This window comes from Trichosurus vulpecula, chromosome 4, assembly GCF_011100635.1.
Source record: "Trichosurus vulpecula isolate mTriVul1 chromosome 4, mTriVul1.pri, whole genome shotgun sequence".
In the NCBI taxonomy this organism is placed as follows: domain Eukaryota; kingdom Metazoa; phylum Chordata; class Mammalia; order Diprotodontia; family Phalangeridae; genus Trichosurus; species Trichosurus vulpecula.
Window position 1 is genome coordinate 339,330,838 of NC_050576.1, and position 22,579 is coordinate 339,353,416.

The following is a 22,579-nucleotide window of genomic DNA, read 5'->3' on the forward strand; positions in this document are numbered from 1 at the left end:
TGTGAGACAGAGATGAAAGAGCAGAAGCAGGCCCAGCTACACCATTATTTTTGTAAATGCGCTCACGAGAAGCAAGGTTGCGGGATGGAGTTTCTATAGTGGAAAACAGTGGCAAAGAAGCAACACAGGTTCAATGGAAACAATTTAGCAGAGAAAACAAGCAGAAACAAAGAATTTTAAAGGGTATGCATCTATTTGCTGTTACTAATAAATTTCACTGCTAAGCTGCATTTCACTAAACAAATCTATACTTCTCTCAAAAATTAGAAGCAAGAGGGACAAATTGATCAATTTTGTTTAGTAATCATTTAAAAGGTTGTAACATTTCAAATGAGGGCCATGATTTTTTATAAAGTTAGATCACTTTTTTTTCATTTTAGTATTTTTTTTAAAAGTACAAATTTGAAGAAGATAAGTAGTTAATAGTGGAAAAGCTCTGGGAATCAAAAAATCTGAAACTTAGTTACCAATTCTACTTTCAAATATTTGTAGAATCATGATTAAGTCATTTAAACTCCTTGGGAATTACTTTCTTTACTAATAAAATAAAGGAAGTGACCTGAAAAAGATGATTTCTTAGGTCCCTTCCAGCTCTAAAATTCTATGAGATACTACGAAAGTGTGATGCTTTCTTTTTATTCGATATCCTGTTGTGGAGAATATACTTTTTTATAAACTGTCTTTTAGTTCAAAATAATTTGTGCTTTCAGTATCAACTTTGGCTCTGGTAGTACATACAGATGTGAGCTAACAAAGATTCAGTATATACACATCAAATTTCCAAATGTCATTAAAACAGCAATTCCTACATAATAAAGATTTCTGAGATCAAGTATATCTTGTTTACTACAACAATATCACAGTAAAATTTCAGCACCAAAAGAAAAAAGGTGTTTTGCAAACCTGTTGGGTTTCTACTGTAGTGAATTTGTCCAAAGTTCTATTATATTAAACGATTGTAGAAGAGGATCTAAAAATCTCAATAGGATAAATATCTAAGAAGGTGAATTACTTTACCTCTTATGTTTCTAAGAAAATATTAATTTAATTCAAAACCTTTATTTGTTTAGATAGACTTTGACAAAATCCTGTAATTTCAGAGATGTAAGGGACTTGAGAGGCCAACTAATCCAATCCATGCCAGAATATCCTCCACAACAGGGGTTCTTAAACTTTTTTGTTTCAAAGACTCCTTTGGCAATCTGGCAAAGCCTATCTTTGCAAGAATTTTTTTTAAAATTTCATAGTTGAAGGGAATACTAAGTTTCAGTTGGAGGTTAATAAAAAATTAAGATGCAATTTTTTTCCCACCCTAGTTCATGGGCCCCTAGAAATCTGTTCATGAACCCTAAGTTAAGAAGCTTTGCTGTACAATGTATCTTTAAAGTGGTCATACCTCTTTCCTTGAAGCACTCCAGTGAGGATGACCCTGTCTCTCAAGGTAAGTCATTCCACTGTTGGATAGTTCTAATTGTTAAGAAAGTTTTTTTTTCTTATGTTACACCTAGATTTGCCTCATTGTTTCAACCAGAAGTCTTGTTGAATTTGAATAGTTTTGAACTCCTTTCTTTGCTTAAATGTTAAGAGATAAAAATAGATAAATTCTTCAAAAGAAAAATAATGTAGGCATTGCAAAGGCAAATCTTAAGAACAAATTCCAAATGTTCATAACAAATAAGTCTTTTTTTTGGGGGTGGGAAAGTTGGGAGGAATGGTGAAGTAGATAACGAAAAAAATGAAAATTTACCTAGCTTACGATATTACTGATATATGGTTCTATGTGGAAATTTAACTTCTGACTTTTCCACTAAATCTAAAGGTGAACCTAAATTAACTTTTTTTTTTTTTTTTTTGCTTAACTACCCTTTTGAAGATATTTTCAGTGAAAGGCCATAGTATTCAATCTAATTTTTGTATTTTGGAATTCATGTAATGTGTTTACAAGAGACTTAAAAAAGCAAACAAAGCATAAACAGAAAATGGAAATAAAAGACATAACTTTGTAATGTTAAACAAATGACATATTTTACTATGCATAAAATCAGTATGCTTCAAATAAAACTTAAGCTATATTTTGTTCAAAGTTTATATATGACCTTTTAAATGTAGGACTTCCAAGAATAACATTATTTTACACACTTGATAAGATTTGGGAGAAAACATCCTATTTAATCATTAAATAATTTAATATTATTAAATTTAATATTTTTAACAAACAAATAATACTTGGTCTATAATACCCTACTAATAAGAACCTTGCATAATACTGGTAAAGCAAAATATGTTACTATAAAATTGATTCATTGCTGAAAATATTAGCAAGAATAATACCTGATTAACTCACTTAAGATTGTCATGATTAAAGATCAAGAATGGAGTATGCTAATAAATGTTTTCTGTGTAACACCTTAATTTATTTTGTGTTTGTACTAGTTTATTAAAGTAAAGGGCATTTTTCCCAAGGAGAGACTTTCCATTAATTTAAAGTACCATTAAATTATAACACTTCACAATTTTAAACTTTTTTTTCTTTCAGTGAGTTCAAAAGCTGAGAGTTAAAATTAAGATAATCTAGGATCAGATGGGCATTTGCTGACATTATAACCCTTATAAAAATTCCACTTCAAGGGATAAAAAAACTAAGTTAAAACATACTGCCTTTACCAATCTATCTGAGTGATCTGTGCCCAGATAAGGCAATTGGGGAAAACTAGAGGCTTCAAAATTTCACTATTTACTTTAAAATACTTTAATCATAGTTGCTTAATAAAAACTCTACATACTTTCTTGGGTCAGTAGTTATCAAAAGATTAGCAATCAAGCAGGATTATCCATATAACTTGAGATATCCAAATACACAAAATTATGTCAACACTTTTTCCCCAAAGATCTGAACTTGGTAAAAAATTCTACTAATCAACTAAAAGTTCACCTACCTTATTCAATTACATTCAACAAGTAGTTTTAAGGTAATGCTATACTAAGACTTTGGGTACATTCTATACTTGTTAAATACCTATCACTCTGTGTGTGGGACTATGATAATAATGGAAGAAGTCATTGCACTCAAAGTGCTCCTGGGAATATTAGTCTCTAGATCTCTCTGCCAGTAATAACAACTACGATAATGATTAGCATTTATACAGTGCTTTAGGATTTTGCAAAGCACTTTACAAATATTTCATTTTATCTTCACAACAATCCTGGGAAATAGGTGCTTTTATCCCAATTTTAAAGATGAGGAAACTGAGGCAGACACAGGGTAAGTGATTTGCCCAGGATCATACAGCTACTTAAGGGTCTGGGGCAGGATTTAAACTGAATCAGGTCTTAATGACATTAAGTTTAGTGCCATACCCACTATACCACGTAGCTGTAGCACAAAGAGTTCATAAAGTTAAAGAACAAGCTTTAACTCTGAAAGACAGGATAGTGGAATGCCACCTGTCAACTAACCAATTAAAGAGCATTTATGACAGATTATGTCCTGGACTTGTAATTTCGTTAAGTGCTATGATAGGCCCTGGGAATAAAAAGATAAAGATAGTCCTTACCTTCAAGAAGCTGACATTATAGGGATGGATGTATGTTCATATATTCATACACATATATGTACAAAATAGACATTAAGTAGATACAAGATAATTTTGGGGGAAAGGCAGGAATTGGGGCAAAGGGGGTATTTTGAAATACCACATGGAAAGTGGTACTTCAGCTGGGTTTGAAAGAACTAAGAATTCTAAATGAAAGGAGGAGGGAATTCATGCGTCCTATGGGGAATAGCACTGAAAATGAACATGGAGAGCTAATGTAATGCTGTGTATGAGGACTGGCAAGAAAGGTAGTTTGGTTGGTCCCAGTGTGTGTGAAGGGGTATAAAAACTGCAATAAGGCTGGACAAGAAGTTTGAAGCCAGGAGTTTATATTTGACTCCACTGCTTGGATATATGCAGCACATTTTATTAGAGTGTGAACCCAGTGTATTTTATTATTTGAAGGTGAACACTTATTGCATACTCAATCAAAAACGTTATATGACAGAGTCTTGGCGAAGAGACCAAATATCATAGGAAATATCTGTAATAGTTCAGGCAAAGGTGATGAGGACCTTAACTAAGGTGTGACTAGGTGGGTGGAGTTAACGAGATAGATGTGAGGGATGCTATGGAGATAAAATGACACATTTGGCAAATGACTGGATTTGTGGGATGAGAGAGAAATCCAGGATAGTATCAAATGGGGTGGTGAACCTAGGTGACTAGAAGATTGGTGGTGTCTTCAAAAGTCATAATTATAAAGAGACATAGGTTTAGTGGAAAAGATAATGTACTATTTCGGACATGTTGAGTTTGATATGTCTACGAGAACAGTTTGAAAAGTTCACTAGGAAGTTGGTGATATGGAAAAAGAGCTCAGGGGAGAGACTAAGGATCTGATAATACAGATTTTTATTCAGATGGATTTGAGGAAATACTGTGGTAAACTGGTACAATTGTTATCTATGCATAAGCAAATTACCTATCCTAAAACTTCCCATTTCATTAACATATCAATAGGGTGTTTGATATATAGAGATCTGAGAAAAAAGGTTAAATACTGAGACTCCCTAGGGAATAAACAAAGTTCTATATTTTCCTTTGCAGGTATATGCGTGAGAAAGAAAAGGAATCAGAAAAAAATAAAGTTAAATTTTACCAATAAGGATATAAGAAGAGTTGGGTTAGGAGATTATGCAGACTTAGAAGTATCGATCAAAATTAAAGGCCAATTGTAGTTGGGTAACTTGGGTGAACAGTGACGTGTCTTTCATAGTGCTAATATGGAACAGGTCCAGACATTCTCATCAAAAACTGAAACCTAAGCTAAGGTATACTTTTGACACACCAATTTCCCACCAATAAATATGGTATAAAGGTAGATGGGACTCTATATAGTTTAAAATGAAGTCATTATAGTTGGGATGGTTTATGCAGATCCAATTTTACTGTTTTAGTAGATTCAGTAGCCTCATGTTCACTTGGGCTAATCTTTTTCTGAAATATCTTAAATGCCAACAGCTTTTTAATTAAGGTATAAGACATTAAATAATGAGGACAATGTTAAAAACTAAATGAAAACTGTGAGTGACTCCAAATATTTGTTGCTAAGTATATTAGAAAGAACTCCTCAACTTCACTTATTTTGAAGCCTTCTTGGAGTAACAGTGAAAGCAAGATGTAGTACTGAATGGGATATAGGGAAAAGGAAAACTGAAGGGCATATGGATAGATACTGAAAGGATAAGAAAAAAAGAGAGGAAAATTTATGCTTACACAGTAGTAAAAGAGTTCAAAAGATCTCTGTATTCCAATATAGGAGATAGCAAGTCACAGTACTGCAAACTCTTAAATGAGACAAGTTTTGCCTAAATGACCAAAAAAAAAAAACCCCAAAAAACCCAAACCAATAAAGTGAAGAATGCCCACTCATCCAAAATATGATAATGCATGCTGAGTGGACCCATTGTGGAAGACTTATGGGAGGACAGGGACATGACTCACATAAGATGAAGAGATGAGGATGGACTGTGATATGTACTATTTGCTGGAAAGACTACTCACAGCAAAGGGATTATAGACCTGTCGAAGTACCAAACAAAGGAAGTAAAGTGGTATGAAATAAAAGAGGTAGACTGGAAACAGGAAACTCAAATTCAAGTATCCGTTCTTCCACTAATGAGTTCCCTGCGTGATCTTGAGCAAATCACTTTAGGTTTCAGTTTCCTCATCTACAAAATGAGGTTAAGTGAGATGACATTTAAGGTTAGTTCCAGGTCTAAGGTTCTATTAGTGATGCACTAATTATACCTAACAGGATAATGGCCTCTAGTCACAGTTTTAAAATGATGCTTTTAGATTGTCAAAGTTGTGAGTTCACTCAACAAATGTTTAAGGAATAACTACTAGTGTGTACCAGGTTGCTAAGTGCAGTGGAAAATCTTTCATAAAACTTTTGTCTTATTAACCACTTTTTGGCAGCCATTCTTGAACTTTTCTCCTACTAATCAGTTTTTGGCAGGTCTTCTCAAATGTATTATTGATAGAGTTGAAATAAAATTAAACTTATAATCAAAAGCCTTGCTGAAGTTTTGTTAAATATGTTCAGTTCTCAGAGATAAAAGTGCTTGGATCTCTGCAAGCAGTTTTTAAAAACTGAAGATTAAGGTGTTATTGAGACAAATGTAGCTGTATTTGAATTTTAAGTGACACTGAAAGGGGGAGTAGAGGGGGGAAAGAGACAGAGAGAGAGTGAAAGAGAGAAGGAGAGGGAGAGGGGGAAAGAGACAAAGGGAGAAGGAGAGAGAGATAGACAGAAACAGAGACAGGAGAAAGAAGAGGAAGTAATCTTTTTAAAGAATAAATTTAAAAGTTATCAGCTAACAAAAGAGATTAATCACAGGGAGTTTTAGTGTAGAAAGAGACTTACATGGCTTGTTTTTTCTCTTTCTTCTGCTGCCTCAAAGACAGGGAAGAAAAGCCTGGAATGACCTGAAACCTGTGGAGAATGATGTCAGCAGCAGGCTGGTGGGAAGAAAGTCACAGGAGTGCTTTCATACACTGAGTTATGCATAGGTAACAGCTAAAGGGACGAACTGATGCCAATGAACTAAAAACTGGTCCCAGGAACACATACTGTATCCCTGGGAGATATGGCTCTAGAATCATGGGTAAACTAGGAAGAATAAGATCCATTAAAAATTGTGAGAAATGTACCAAACTGCACTTAAGCACTTATTATTTTAAAATTTGCTCTCTCTGTATTTAGGATTCAGGGTCAGTATTTGAAGGGGGTGTGATGCAGGAAGGAATAATCATTTATTAAGCACCTACTATGTGGTAGTTACTGTGCTAAACACTTATCTCTCATTTGATTCTCACAACTGCATATATGCTTTTATAATCTCCATTTCACAGTTGAAGAAACTGAGGCAGACATTAATTAAATACCTTGTTCTAGGGTCACATAGCTCCTAAATATCTGAAGCCAAATTTGAATTCCAGGCTCTGTGCTCTATCAACTGTGGCACTTAGTGGCCTCTAATGTAAATGCAAGAACACAGAATCTAGAATCTTGGGTTAGTATCTCAGCTCTGCCACTTAATATCTATGTGGTTTAGGAAGTCAATCCTTTTCTCTAGATCTGTTCCTCAATTGTAAAATGAGGTAGTTGGACTGGATGATCTCTAAAATCCCTTTTTACTTCAAATTCTATGAGCCTATAAACCAATTTTATTTTATTTTATTTTTTTTGAGGGCAGAAGGCAGGGCAATTGGGGTTAAGTGACTTGCCCAAAGTCACACAGCTAGTAAGTGTGTCAAGTGTCTGAGGCTGGATTTGAACTCAGGTCCTCCTGACTCCAGGGCTGGTGCTCTACTCACTGTACGACATAGCTGCCCCCATAAACTAATTTTAAATACAATGTTGGTTAATGTTTTTAATTTACTGCTGTGATAAAAGTCATATTTTTTATTAAAAGAAGAAAGTACCAAAAAAATCCCCATCTCATATAAAACACAGATTATGAAACCATGTGCCACATTTTGCCACCTGATTGCAGCATACTCAAACTGTAAGTTTAATTTCTTTTAAGTAGTAGATAAAACCACTTAAGGGTTGCCAATGCAAACCTAAAGTTATAGCATGATGATGTAAATGACTCTCTGTGCCATAAAAAACCAGGTCATTTATCTCCCCAAACATAATAATCACATACAAGAATACATCTAACACGATTGTCCTATAGAATAGATCTTGGTATTCAATTAAATACAAGTTGTACAGGTATTTCCTAAGGGAGCCAGTATGGTATAGTCTAGGGTGCTGGTCTTGGAGTCAGGAAGACCTGGAATCCCACCTCAGTGACTAAAGTAATGGATGTTCTCTCACATTAATCTCCTTTAGGAAAAGGGGGTAATAAAGACATCTATCTTACAGGGGTGGAATGAAGTTCAAATGAGGATTGTGAAACATGTGTCAAGTATTCTGCAAAGCTCAAAATGCCCAAGGGCAATGGCTTTGGATTCAGAGGATTGGGATTCATATTCCATCTTTGCCACTTCATATGAACCTGTCTGACCTTGGCCAAATCACTTAATCTTAGGGAGCCGCAGTCTCCTCATCTATAACCTGAGGGGATTGGGTAAGATGGTCTCTAAGTTTCCTTCAAACTCGAGATTTATGATTCTAAATGAGAGCTACTATTATTGTTATTTTTGAACACCAACTATATGACATCACACAACAGTAACAATAAATGAGTATTAACAGGCATTACAAAACTAGGTGACTGATGATGTGAAAAGACCAATGCAATAAGAATATTTCTAATTAAGAGTAAAGCATTCCATCAATTGGGGAATGGCTGAACAAGCTGTGCCATATGAATGTAATAGAATACTACTGTGCTATAAGAAATGATGAGCCAATGCATTTCAGTAAAACCTGGAAAGACTTACACGAACTGATGCTGAGTGAAATGAGCAGAACCAGAACAGTTGATGGCAATGCCATGCAATGATCAAATATGATAGACTTAGCTCTTCTCAGCAATACAATGATCCAAGATAATTGCAAAAAAACTCATGATGGAAAATGTATTCAAATCCAGAGAAAGAAGTGATGGAGTGTGAATGCAGATTGAAGCATACTATTTTCACTTTCCTTGTTTTTTTTTCTTTTGTTTTGTTTCCTCTTTCACAACATGACTAATGTGGAAGTGTTTAACATAGTTGAACATACATAACCCCATATCAGATTGCTTGCTGTCTTGGGGAGGGGGAGAGGGAGGAAGAGAGAAAAATTTGTAACTCAAAATCTCACAAAAAATGAATATTGAAAACTATCTTTACATGTAATTGAAAAAAATACTATTTATATAAAAAAAATAAAGCATTCCATGAGCTATAGGGTCCAAATACATTTATCACAGGAGAAAAAAATTATGTATTACTGCAATTTTCAGGAAATGTTACAAAGAACAAAAATAGTAATTACCATATATGCTTGCAAAATAGTCCTGATCCTTATTTTCCAAATATCTCAATTTTGAGAAGGAAAGCACAAGTTCTAAATCTTTGCAAGTTTGGTTAAAACTCCAATAGACACTTTTAAATGCTTTTTACCTTAAGTGGTTAAAAAATGTCGATTTTTGCCTCTTCAGAGACATAATTTATCATTCCTGTTGTCTTTTTTTGTTGGGGGGGTTGGAATATACATACCTCTCTGTCAGATGACTTTATAAAGACTGGTGAGACATATGTATAAGAGTTGGCAAAGAAGCAGACTTTTGCTTATTCTTCTGGTATAATTTAAATTCAAGTCATGGTACATATTTATTGTTCTTCTCTATTTATTTTCTATTTGAAACCATATTTTGGAAAGTAGACTGCCAAGGAGTTCTTTTGTGCTACTGCTAAGACCTAGAAAGAATTTGATTTTTTTTTCACTTTAAGTAAAAAAGAGAATTCCTATTTCATTCTGATACCATTCTGGGGTAGTTATAAAAGCTCCTTAAAGCAGCTTGAAGTGATGTTTTCCTTCTTGCAGATAAAAAGAACAATCCTAATACATTCACAAAGGTATTACTGACCTCTAAAATTCTAATTAACAGTAGGTGTTTTCAGAATCATGAATATCTTCAATACTTAAAAGGTAATACTTTAAATTCCATCAATATTGGCAAACCTCACATTATTTCACTGTCTTATACACTTTGAAAAAATGCAATTTTGCCTTCTGGTTTACTTGAGTTCTAATGGAGGATAATACACAAAGGATGTCCTGATTCCCACCCAAACAACTACAAAAAAAAATCTATCCCAGTGGAAAAATGCTAGGCACATTATAACCATTATCTTACCTTTTAAAAAATCACTTGTAATCAAGTCATTAGATGATTTAATCTGAAGGTGAATGCTATTGCTAATAATTGCAAAGACAGATAAGGGAGGGGTGGAATTACGTTATCAAGCTGTAGCAGCTACCATTAAGAAAGTTATAGTGATATAGCATAATGTATTGTCCACCCAATCCTAGCTAGATCTTGCAATAAAATCTGGGGGAGGAGGAGTGAAAGGCAGGGAAGACTTTGGAGCTAAATATGAACATCAATACAGTATGCTAAAAGAACTGTATTTTACAGAATAGTAAATGAAATTAGATTTAGACAATAACTAAGTAAAAAATACATGGGAATACTAATAAAGAGAACTGCAGAATCTCAGAGTTGGAAAGGAACTCAGAGATCATGTAGTCCAAATGATACCTGAATAAAGACACTAAACAAACCTCTGCTCAAAGACCTCTTCTAATGGTTAACCTGTTACTTCCCAAGGCAGTCCATTTTACTTTTGTATAGCTCTGTTAGAAAGTATTTCCTTATGTCAAGCCTACGTTTGCTTCTTTGGAACTTCCACTCATTCAGCTTTATAGAATAAGCTTAAATACTCTCCGACAGCCCATCAAATTCTTCAAAATTTTTATGTCACCTCAAATCTTTTCTAAGCTAAACCTCTCTATTTCTTTCAATTTTTTTTTTATATCTTGATTTTACCTTCCTGGTTGCCCCTCTCTGGGTACTTTCTAGATTAAGGGTGGGGATCCTGTGGCCTCAAGGCTACATGTGGCCCTCTAGGTCCTTGGGTGCACCTTTTGACTGGGTCCAAGTTTTACAGAACAAATCCTTTTATTAGGAGATTTGTTCTGTGAAGTTTGGATTTAGTCAAAGGGTTGCACTTGAGGACCTAGAAGGCCACATGTAGCCTCAACTTCACAGAACAAATCCTGTTAATAAAAAGGATTTGTTCTATAAAACTTGGACTCAGTCAAAAGGTTGGACCCAAGGCCCTAGAAGGCCACATGTGGTCTGGAGGCTGCAAGTTCCCCACCCCCGCTCTAGATTATCAATTATCCTTCATAAGACAGATTTTAATACAAGGTTCAAAATATGTCTGATCAGGGCAGAGTACAGAAGGATTATGACGTTCCTAGTCCTGGATATTATTGCTTTGTTAATGAAACCTGGTATTTCTTTAGCTTTCTTGACTGCCACATAATGCTGCTGACTAATGTGATGTTTTCAGTTAACTAAAAAAGGGAGATCTTTTCCAAATGAACTGTTGTCTAGCTAAGCCCCTATCAGCTGTCTGTTGAACCCAAGGTAAAAGTTTTATAATTATCCTTATTAAGTTTAGCTCAACATTCCAATTCATTAGCTCATTTAAAACCTTGATTCTCAGCCAGTATGTTATCTATGACTCCCATATTTGAGTTATTTGCAAATTTGGTAACAATGTTATCTATTCCTTTAACCAAAATTATAACTTATAATAAATTATAAAATTATAAAAATGTTGAGCAGCACAGGTCCATGCAGATTCCTAGGGAATGCAACTGGTAATGTCTTTTGAAGTAGACAGCAAACAAAACATTTTACTCCATAGAGCAAAACACAGCCTTAAAAGCTCTTTCAAATAATGAGACTTGTATGGGTATATTAAGATCAAAAAAGATTCCTTGGCAGGGTTAACCAGAGAGACAGCTTGTTTAATGATTCTTTGATTTTCAATATAAAGCCAAGGCATAAAAGATTAGAGAGACATGCCCCTCAAAGAGATTGTCCACAGTCATCAAAAAGAAAACGAGCCTGGTGCATGTGGCGAGATTCTCTAGATGCTTCTGACTGCGGACGACATTGTACAGACACCATAAGGGCTTCAATGAGATCCATGAAAACTTAAAAGCAATTGTCTTATCTATATGGTAAAAAGAATAAGTGATGTACAAACACGTGATGTACAGCAGGATGGAAAACTCAATGAGACAGACCATCAAGAAATAACTTCTGGAGACATACTACAGAAGGAAAATGTGCTAGACTCAAAACTGAATGGAAAGAGAATTTTCAACTCTGCAAGTTATGTTCTCTGAACAATTCAAACTGTGGGTGACCTAATGGACAAAGAAGATATGCATGCTGGGTCACAGCATACTGCTGAAGATGAACTAAATGCAAGAAATGACATTAAAGATATCATCAATGATGTTCATGTGGCTGGTCTACCTCTTTTTCAAGTATCAAATCCGCAGGACAGAGGATAACAGATGAATAGATTATGTGTTGAATTAGTAAAAGCTGAAAGGAAGGCCTGCAGCATGCTCTGTGAAGAATTACGGGAAGGGTTATAGAAAAGAGTATCAGAAAGGATAAAAGGAATGGATGGATCTTCATATACATGGGTAGAGGAAGACTAGAGATTCCCTAAAGTGCCACAGTATGCAGATTTAAATATGGTAGCCATCAACCAAACCATTTTGTTCCCCAGTATACTAAATGCCTAAATGATACCCAAATCTTCTAGCCCACAAGAACCAAATTCCTTCTGTTTCTTGATGATAGATGGAACTGGAATATGGTGAATGAATAGTGAATAGAACAGAACAATTAATAAGGCAGAAAAAGAGAAAATAAAAATATGTAGTAGGAAGGGGAATGAAAATAAAGGCAAATAAAGGGGTTAAATGCAGAACAGTCTTACAAAAGGCATCAGAAATCTTGAAGCCCTAGAATGAGGACAGACATTGATTGGAGGAAAGAGGAGAGCTGTTGGTCAGCAAGATATAACATTTTGGAGTCAGAGAAAGTGCTGAATAAGTCATCAAATGCCACATAGATCATGACTGTACCTCCTCTTATTCAATGTCAGGCTCAGGTTGTTTTCTATCTTTAACAGTAGATTAGTAATGACTTCTTTAGTTCTTATGTGGACTGCATGAGTGATTTATGTTTGTTTATTTCTGAGGAGGTTCTATAATGTTCCAGAGGCAGTTTGACATTGTGGATAGAGTGCTAGGCTTAGAGTCAGGAAAACCTGAGTTAAAATTTCTTGTGGCATTTCATATCTATGTGGCCATCCTTAAGTCTCTTAAACTCTTTAAGCTTTAGTTTCTCTAATTAGAGATGCTTCCAATATATTCTCTCTCCCTTACCAATAGTTCCCCCAGTAATACTTCATCTCAGGGGACAATGAGGCTCATAGGAATTGAGAGACTTGTCCATAGTCATAAAGTTTATAACTATCAAAGGGGTTTTAAAAAATACAGTTAGAGATCTTAGTGCTAGAAAGACTTTACACGTCATCTAATCAAACCCATACCTGAAGCAGTTTTTGGTTTTTCATGCCTTTATTCTAAATTTGTTCCAAGTTGGTAGCAGGTAGACTTTAAAAAGACTTTAAAATACATATTTCCTGCATGCTTGTTATGGGCCCAGTAGCATGGTAACACTGTTATAATTTCAATACTATTTAGTACTGTTTAATAAAGATCATGGAATTAAAACTTAATGTGTAATTTTTGAATTACACTTTTCAATTTTTTCTAAGTTTCTCTTTTGAACTTTATTAAGTAAAGCTTTTTGATGTGATTTTTTTCCTAAGACTTCCAATTATGCCTTGGTTAAATATGTGAATTTATCTTTTTTGAACTCTCTGATACTCTAATAATGGGAAATAAACTTCATTTCCAATTGATTTCATTTCCACTGTTGGTCCTGAATTTCCTACTATTATTTTTTTTTTGTTCTGATTTCTAAAGGTTTCCATCTACTTGTCTACATGTACATGCCAATAACCTCTAATTTGAAATGCCACATTAATACATCCTAACTTATAATTCCTTTTCCCCTTTCATCACTTAGCTCTTTTGTGACACAAATGATTCAAAAAGTATTTTTGAATCTATTTGGAAGGCAAGTTTCTACTTTAAGTCTTTCTGTATACACCTACTTCTGCGAAGTGTTCGGCTAAATATTCTCTATGAATCACAGCGGATATCTTATGGGGTTATAATTAAAAATGTAAAGATAGCCTGTTAGTTATATTTCCCTTCATTTGCCAATCCAGTAAGTTTCATCAAAAAAAAACTTTCACTACATTTTATATTGTAATTTAAAGTGGTAGTATTCCTGAAAAGATCTGAAAATATCAGTATACTATTTCTCTAATATACTTCATATATATAAAACTCATTTGACTTCCCTGATCAAATATATGCTATTATACTTTCATTTCTACCTATAATAATATTTGAAACCAATGAAAATGCATTTATACTAGTGCTTGCCATTAAGGCTTTTTATTTTTATAAGGAAATTTCAAATTTTAAGCTTGTTTTTTAAAGTAACATTTAAAATAATTAATTTCTTTGCAAAGATACAAGCTTTCTTTAAATGTGCTAGAATCAGAATGCAAAGTGTAATGCTAAATTTGAAGAAACTAAAATTGAATAAAAGAATACAGGAAAATTCAGTAATCTCTTAACACAGAGGGTAAAAAACCAAAAAGTCCTAGCACAAGAACATATTATGGGAAAATTTCTAAGCTTAAAAATGGGAAAAAACCCTCTAAATTGAAACATAACCAATATGGTGAACCAATGGACAATCAGTAGCTGATAAACAACCCAGACTGTTATAGCAATGGCAAAGCTTCAGAAATGGACTTATGAGGCAGGTTAATGCTGACAGACTTACTCTGAAGCTGAGGCTGCTGGAAGGAAAGGGGTTGTCCGAACACAAATGGACTGTGGACTAGGGAAGAGGGAGGTTTTGCAGCTTGATCAAAGATGGAAGGAGCTGGGAGACTGGGCCGTGACTGAATGGAATTCAGTATGGCACTCAGTTGGTCACCTGCAGTGGGCAAAACAGTCAAAACTACAACCTGTTATTAATCAACATCCAAAATGGTAGAATAAATGGTGTTGCATAATGCTCGGACCAAGTTAATTAATGGATTAAAACTTTGCCAATGTAGATATTTATGATAGTTGGCAACAATCAATATCAAGATATAGGGACCAACTTTTTCAGTATGAAAAATAAAACCCAACCAAATTGCAAATAAGAACTCACTTTTGGCATTAACTCTATTTAAATACTCAAATCTAAATCAGATATATGTTAATAACAGAGAAGAGTAAAAATGAAAAATCTTGGGTCATTCATTCAATTTTTTATAAACAAAGATACAAATAACCTAGGTGAATGCTGTCTTTTATTTGGTGTCCACATGTATTTACACTGACCAATATGAAATACAACTCATACAGAATATGAATAAAAATGCATACCACTTTTGAATAATTTTATATATGTGTTGCTTATTCAAGATAGGTATTTATTCTACAGAGGTGTACAATTTTCAGTTTCTGTTAAGAAATTACTTTTAAGGTATTGGACTTACTGAGATTTAAAATAAATGTCTCCTTTTTCATTTTTTACAACATTTACAAAGTACTTTTTTTTCTATTTTGTAGAGAATCTAGTTTCTATTGACATCTTAAAAAAACATAATCATGTTTTTCTGGCTGGTTAAAAACCAAGATGATTGATCATTCGTGAATTCTGCAAACCTTTAAGAAAGGAAAATGAGCAATTTAATTTGAACAGTGTTCCTTAAGAATGGTTTATGATGTCTTTTAAAAATATTATATATAGTATTTCTCTTCCCTAGTGCTTTCAGCATTTAACCACAAATAAAAAGGCTTAATTCATATTATTTATCCAAAGTGGATCCTAAAGACTTTCTCCCATATTTTCTAATTATAATTCAGTTTTGAAAATTAAAATCACAACACTATCACTAAAGGATAGATTAGCAAGGATATGAACACATTTCTAGGCTATTTACTTTATTGAGTTATACAACAAAAGATTAGATTATGCAAAGAATTCTTAAGAATTAAAACCTCATGTTAAGAAAATAGATTGGGAAATAATTATGAGTTTCATTAGCTTTTTATAATACCAGTAATTTAAAAGATGAAACTGTTACTGAATGATTCAATAAATACAAACAGATAATAAATATGATTAAATATATTCATCAGGATACTAGAAACATACATAATAAAGGTTATATTAAACTTCATCAATTTTTTTGCCCAATTTAAAAGTGCCATCAAACATTATGTGCAATTTGGGAACAAAAGTATTATTATCAATGCCACATTGGTTTCCTGCCTTTCTTAATAGTATTTAATGCACTGAAGTTGTGAATAGTAGTTAATTTTCCTTTTTCACTTACTCATGTTATTTGGTATTTTAAAATAATAACACTTGTTTAGAGAATAACTAAGTGTACTTTGAATGATCTACTATTAGTGTGGTCACTTAAAAGTTTATATAATAAATGATATATATATATATATATATATATATATATATATATATATGTAATTTGAAATGAAACAGTTCTTTAAAATCAAGTGAATATACACTTGGTAGGAGTTAGCAAGCACTGAAATTTTTAATTACAGAAGAAGGGTGGCAGAAAGATAATAAAAGGAAAATAAGACCTAAATATATTCTTGTATAAATGTAATATGAGACAGCTAAAGACAGTCTGTTGTGGGTGATTATTCCCTAAAGCATCAGAAATGGTCAAAAGGAAATCCTTTGGCTAGACTTCTACCACAAAAACATAATGAGAACTAATTAAGGAACAACTGGTAAATTGGTTTTATTATTTACTGAATGTTTAGCTGGTCTTAATTGGCTAAGAAAGCCAAGTATGCTATTACAGTGTTAGGTGTATATTCATAGAATGACACAGTCAAGTTCTTTAGCTCTTATATTCTAGTCCTATGGATCAGTTCACTATAATTTTACAAGTTTAGTATCAAACTTTGCAAGTTTACAGTCAGCTCTGCTCTTTCTATCCATTACCCACCTGGGTTTCAGGCTATTAAAACAAGTGAGGGCCAGAAGCATGTCAGAAAAGATATTTATGTATATTTCTAAATCAAATGAACACATGCATTATGAAACTTATTTAGGATTATTTGTGTTTCTATTCTACTCTATTAACCTGAATTGCGATTTTATAATTTTTTTACTTATCCCTTTATAAAAAATCTAATTTCCTTCTAAATAGCACCAGAAAAATCATGATACAATGTCAGGAGAGTTGAGATCTGAAATTGAAGGGCCTTGGTTCATGACTTTGTTCTGTCACTTACTCCCTGCATAATTTTGGGCAACTCATCTGACCTCTCTGGGCCTCAGTTTCCTCAAGTATAAAATGAGAGGGCTGCATTAAGAACACCTTGAAGGTTTTTTCCATTTCTAAATCTATGTCCCTATGACTATAATGTAATCATACTATGTAGGAACAATAACAATAGCTGACACTTATATAGCATTTAAGGTTTTTAAGTGTTTTATTTCAACCTAAATAAACTAAATGAATTGCTAACATATAAGAACTTCCTCTGTTATTCAACAGGATGAACAAATGAAGCTAATTTATAATAATTTCCTTGTCAGTAATTATTTTACAACTTTAATTTTTAACTGATAATTTTAAGAATGTCTTTATGCTTCTAACTCTAGGAAACTATTATCCTACATTTCTTAAGTAAACAGATAACCAAAATTATGATTCCTTTTCTAGGTCCTTTTGAGAAGCAAGTTTCTTCTGTACAGAAAAACACATGCAAACAGCAAAAATGAAAGAATCAAATTCTTTCAATTAATTTGACTACCAACATAAAAAAGACATATTAAAATATGGCCATTTGGATTGTCATCCAAATGGTAGTTTTAAATTGAAATAAACAACTTACAATTTTCAGGGATTGGGTATTTTGAGAGGTGAGGTACAATACATTAGTAGTGAAGTTAGGTATGAAAATAAATAAAAAATCTGCTTTAAAATATCTTAATACTTACCTTTGTTATTCCCAAGTCCATAATCAAATCCTTGGGCATTGTTACCTGCCCCTTTATTGAAAGCTTGTACTGAGAAAGGGCTTGGAGGAGGAGTTTGAGAATTCTGATCCAGAAGAACTTGTTCTAGAAGACAAGGCATAGCTACAGAATTAGACTCTCATTTGCTAACTGTTATTTGTATTAATAAGAAGAAAAAAAATCAAATTTTATGAAGTTTAGATTTGATGTAAGACAAGTATTTACATTTGATAACTCCTACTTTTTCACTAGGCAACCTTTACTGCTTGTAAAAAGTATTCCATTACCCTCATTTCTGAAGTGCAAAATAAAATCCAATAGTATGCTAGCTTTATAGCATTTACTGTGGTAGTATGTATGGAGGTGATACATATACTCCATCATAATTTTTCATTTTATGAAATATAGTTATGCTATGTTTAATCACCTAATAGAAATTAGATAAGAATATCATATGGCCTTTATGTTTTAATGCACTAAACAAAATAAATCTAGTTAACAAAACTAATCCAATATCATCTATTCATCTGTCTATCAAATATTTTTTGCATAATGATACTAAAAGCAGTAACCTTAGGTAAATCAAAATAATAATACTAATTCCATCTACGCCATAAATTTTTTTCACAAGTTGAAAATAAAAAGGAACAATTTCTACAGGAAAAGAGATGGGTTTATTCCATTACTAGCATATTATAAACAATTGAAATGTTTAAAACCTATTTTTAAAAAGCAATGCCCTTTTAAATAGGAAATGGAACTTGGAGAGTGGCGTAATATTTTTTCCTACCTGTAAATTGGAATTCTGCTGTACCAGTGGTACTGCACGGTCTACCCCTTTTACCAGCATTTGTAGACTTTTTTCAAAAAACCAATCCTAGTACTTCCCTTAGGCAATATTCTTCAGTCTGAGATATTTCAGCAGTAGAAAGTTTCCTCTGGAAAACACCCATGAATAGTATCCTGAACGGAAAAGAAAGCATCGCCCTCACCCTCCAACCTCAGAATGGTCTAGAAGCAAGCAGTGTAGATATAGGGCTTGGCTCTTGGATTGGTATTGAGGTATTTATGTTTAAAGGTAGTCAAAACTTGCTTATCAACTTCATCTGTAGAAATCCAGCATCCAATGAAAAGAGAAGATTCTTCTACTGATATAAATGTTAATCTCTAACTATTTTATATGAAAGAATTAACATGGTGGTGGAGTAGACAGAGGGCTCCCTTTGGAGTCAGCAAGACCTAAGTTTAAGATTCACCTCTGACAAACAGTGGATGAGCAAATCACTTAAACTCTCAGTGGCCGTACTTATCTCTTCAAGGTTTTAAGTTGCAGAATAATTGTGGGTTGGCATCAGTTGAGGGAATTTTCTACAGCAAATTACAAGGGTGTGTACACACATGTAATATGTGTGTGTGTATTTATCATATTACTACTGCTGTAGCAGAAATAGTATCTGGCACATTTGTATTTTATATATTTACACATATACAAAAATGTAGTAAAACTTTAATTTTTGTGTGTACGCCCACACGCCCACATATGTATGAAATAGTGATGGCAGCTAGGTAGTGCAGCGGAGAGAGCACTGGGCCTGAGTTCAAAACTAACTTCAATTATGTGACCCTGAGCAAGTTGCATAACTTGTCTGTTTCAATTTCCTCAACTGTAAAATAGGAATAATTATAGCACCTACTTTCTAGGATTTTTGTGAGGATCCAATGAGATAATATTTGTAAAGTGCTTAGCACATAAGTAGTCAGTTAATAAATGCTTATTCCCTTCCCCTAGTTATGTCCCAAACTCCATTCTGCTATAACTATAAGAGCAGTATTTTCTCTACCCAAACAACAATGCCGATAGAGACGCTATTTTAGAACATATCCCCAGAACAACTGTTAGACAGGACCACTTTTTAGAGTACAGCATACACATACATGCACACGCACACGCACACACACACACACACGCACGCACACACACACACACGTGTGTGTGTATGTATATATGTGTACACACATATATATCTGTATGAAATTCTTATATTTGTATTCATTAATTTTTACAAAATGTCCAGTTTTATGCTTAAGAATACAAAGTTCAAAAGTTAACAAGCACAAACTGAATTTTAACTTCTTACTGGTTTGTATTTTTGTTATAACTCTGGTTTCAATTAAAGAGACCATCTCATTTTATGAGGTGGTCATTGACTGGTACAAGATAAAAAATATTAAAAGTTACAATCTTTAAAAGTCTAGTTTTGAATAAATTTTCATGTTCAGTCCATGCCATCTCAAAACTAAATTTGAAACACAAAATATTTTTAGAAACATCTAAACATCATATATTGATAATTTTCCAAAGAAAAATGTAATAGTTTTTAACTTGCCATTATAGAGGGCATTTAGCATTTTATAAAATTTTTAAATAGTAATATCATGAATTGAAAAACTATTCTCTTGTCTTCAGGACCACAACTAACTGTAAAGTTCTGTTTTATATAGTCAAGTTTACTTTCCCTGTTTTCACCTATATTTGAATATTTCGATTGAAAATGAGTTGGAAGATTTAATTTTTAATATCTAAAAGTATGTTTCACTTGTACTTACTACTTAGTTTTACTGGTATAGCTTTTATACAATATACATAGCACTATCTGGGAGATCCAAAGCTTTTAAAGACCTTCATTTAAGATCTCCATATCCATGACTGTATCCTTGACTCTCATTTAACTGCTTAAAAAAGGTCATCATTGAATGAAGCCTTTACAAAATAAAAAGGACCTTCAATTACCCATTCTAAGAATACTGTTTTCTGAATAAAACATCTATGAGCAAAGAAAATAAATTTTTTTTTTTTTTTGCTTTTTGGCAGGGCAATCGGGGTTAAGTGACTTGCCCAAGGTCACACAGCTAGTACATGTGTCAAGTGTCTGAGGCCGGATTTGAACTCAGGTCCTCCTGACTCCAGGGCCAGTGCTCTACTCACTGCACCACCCAGCTGCCCCAGAAAATAAAATTTTTAAGGAAAGTTCTTTAGCAGTGTTTTTTACGTTCACAAGGTCTATGAAGTCTAGGGCTTGTCAGGAAACTACTTGAAATCAATAATGTCTATACTCTCATTTTTGACATGAATTAATGAATAATATCTTTGGTATCTCATCAATAGCAATGCCTTCCCCAACATCAGCGATGGTAAACCCTTTTGGTGAAGTGGCAAGCAGAAATATGTGGAATAAAGGATGTGGAAGTTTTTTGCCTCAAAAATGTGTTGCAAATTGGAGAAAAATAGAGAAGCCAGTGACTTATAAATCTAAAATAGCTTTAGCTTCTGAGAATATAAAAATGACCAAATGGATAATCACAGCAAAACCTCCTGGCCAAACTATCTGTGAATAAATGATAGTTCAGACCTTAAGCTTCTGACCCATTTTCTAGGCCCACTGACTATTGCATATTTCAAGGAGGCGAGGTATCACAGTAGAAAGAATCCTTACTCTTGAGTCAGAGGACTTGAGTATGACTCCAGTTTTGTCAACAATTACCTGTGTCACCCTGGGGTACTCAACTCCTCCCAGCTTGAAATTCCTCGTCTGTAAAGTGGGGTAGTTGGACTTAATGGCCTTTGAGAGTTCTTACAGCTTTAAACATACGAACCTATGATTGTATGAACTCTCATTGCTATGACAGGAACAAAGACATCTGAAGACAGTAGGTTCCTGACCTGATACTGCTAATGGCAGACCCCTTGTGTTAAATATGTATGTGTACACACACACACACACACACACACACACACACACACACACACACACAGACACACACGTATGCACACATGTACATATACATACAGACATACATATATGTATGCACGTATACATAGACATATAATATGTATTATACATGTATGTATATATTACTAGTTTTCAAAAGCACATGGACACTGTTAAAATAAAAGCATCACCAAATTCATTTTGTTCAATTGTAGGATATGAGAAAATACAACTTCTATAATATAGCCTGTAAAATTTTCTTATACAAAAAACCTCTTCTTTGCTTAAAAGCTTTTCTTCTTTTTAACCAGAGGGACTCTTCTTGAGTATCTAGTAGTGGTGTGGACTATATTAGGAAATTCTGTCAAGTTAAAACAAAAGACATTAAAAATAAAGTTCTCACTTGAAGGCTCTTCAGGATATGCTATGTAAGCATAGGAATATCCTTGCTAAAGTCAGGCTTAAAGATTAGGTATTGCTCAGCAGCACTTGATAGCCTTTATGGGCCTGCCATTCATAAGTTTGTTCAAATCTGTTTTTGGAGCATTTATGTTTCTGTCTATACCACCTCCAGAAATGAAGAGTTCCATAAATTTATTATTCAGTGGGAAAAGCATTACTACTTTTTATTTACTCTATACCCATTCCACTCAATTTAAAAGAATGTAGCTTTATCTCAGTATTTGGGAGTTTTGTGAAGCAGATCAGATTTGCCTAAACCCATACCATTGATGATTTCATAGATTTTGGTCATGCCTTTTGTAAGCATTTATTTTCCCAATCTGGAATTCTCTTTGTCCTCATAAGGCTATTTCCCCATATCTCTGGCCATTTTATTTATCCTTCTCTGAATCTCCAAATATACCTTGTGGCTAGATACAGCAACCAGAATGACATTATATATAGTAGTCAAAGTTGACACGTACCATATTAGGAGCAGGATGTTTTCTGTTTTGATTCTAGTATACCTTTGTCTATCTTCCCAGTTCAAAGTTATTTCCTTCTCAAAGTTTAGTAAAATACT

At 33.6% G+C, this 22,579-nt stretch overlaps 1 protein-coding gene across 1 annotated transcript in view; it reads right to left on the bottom strand.

Moving 5' to 3' along the window:
• The window catches only part of MYCBP2 (MYC binding protein 2), a 342,008-nt gene that overhangs the window by 60,737 nt on the left and 258,692 nt on the right, over positions 1–22,579 (bottom strand). Inside the window, exon 55 of the mRNA XM_036754198.1 lies at positions 17,768–17,890. Coding sequence (XP_036610093.1) covers positions 17,768–17,890 — 123 coding nt within the window. The remainder of the gene's footprint in view (positions 1–17,767; positions 17,891–22,579) is intronic.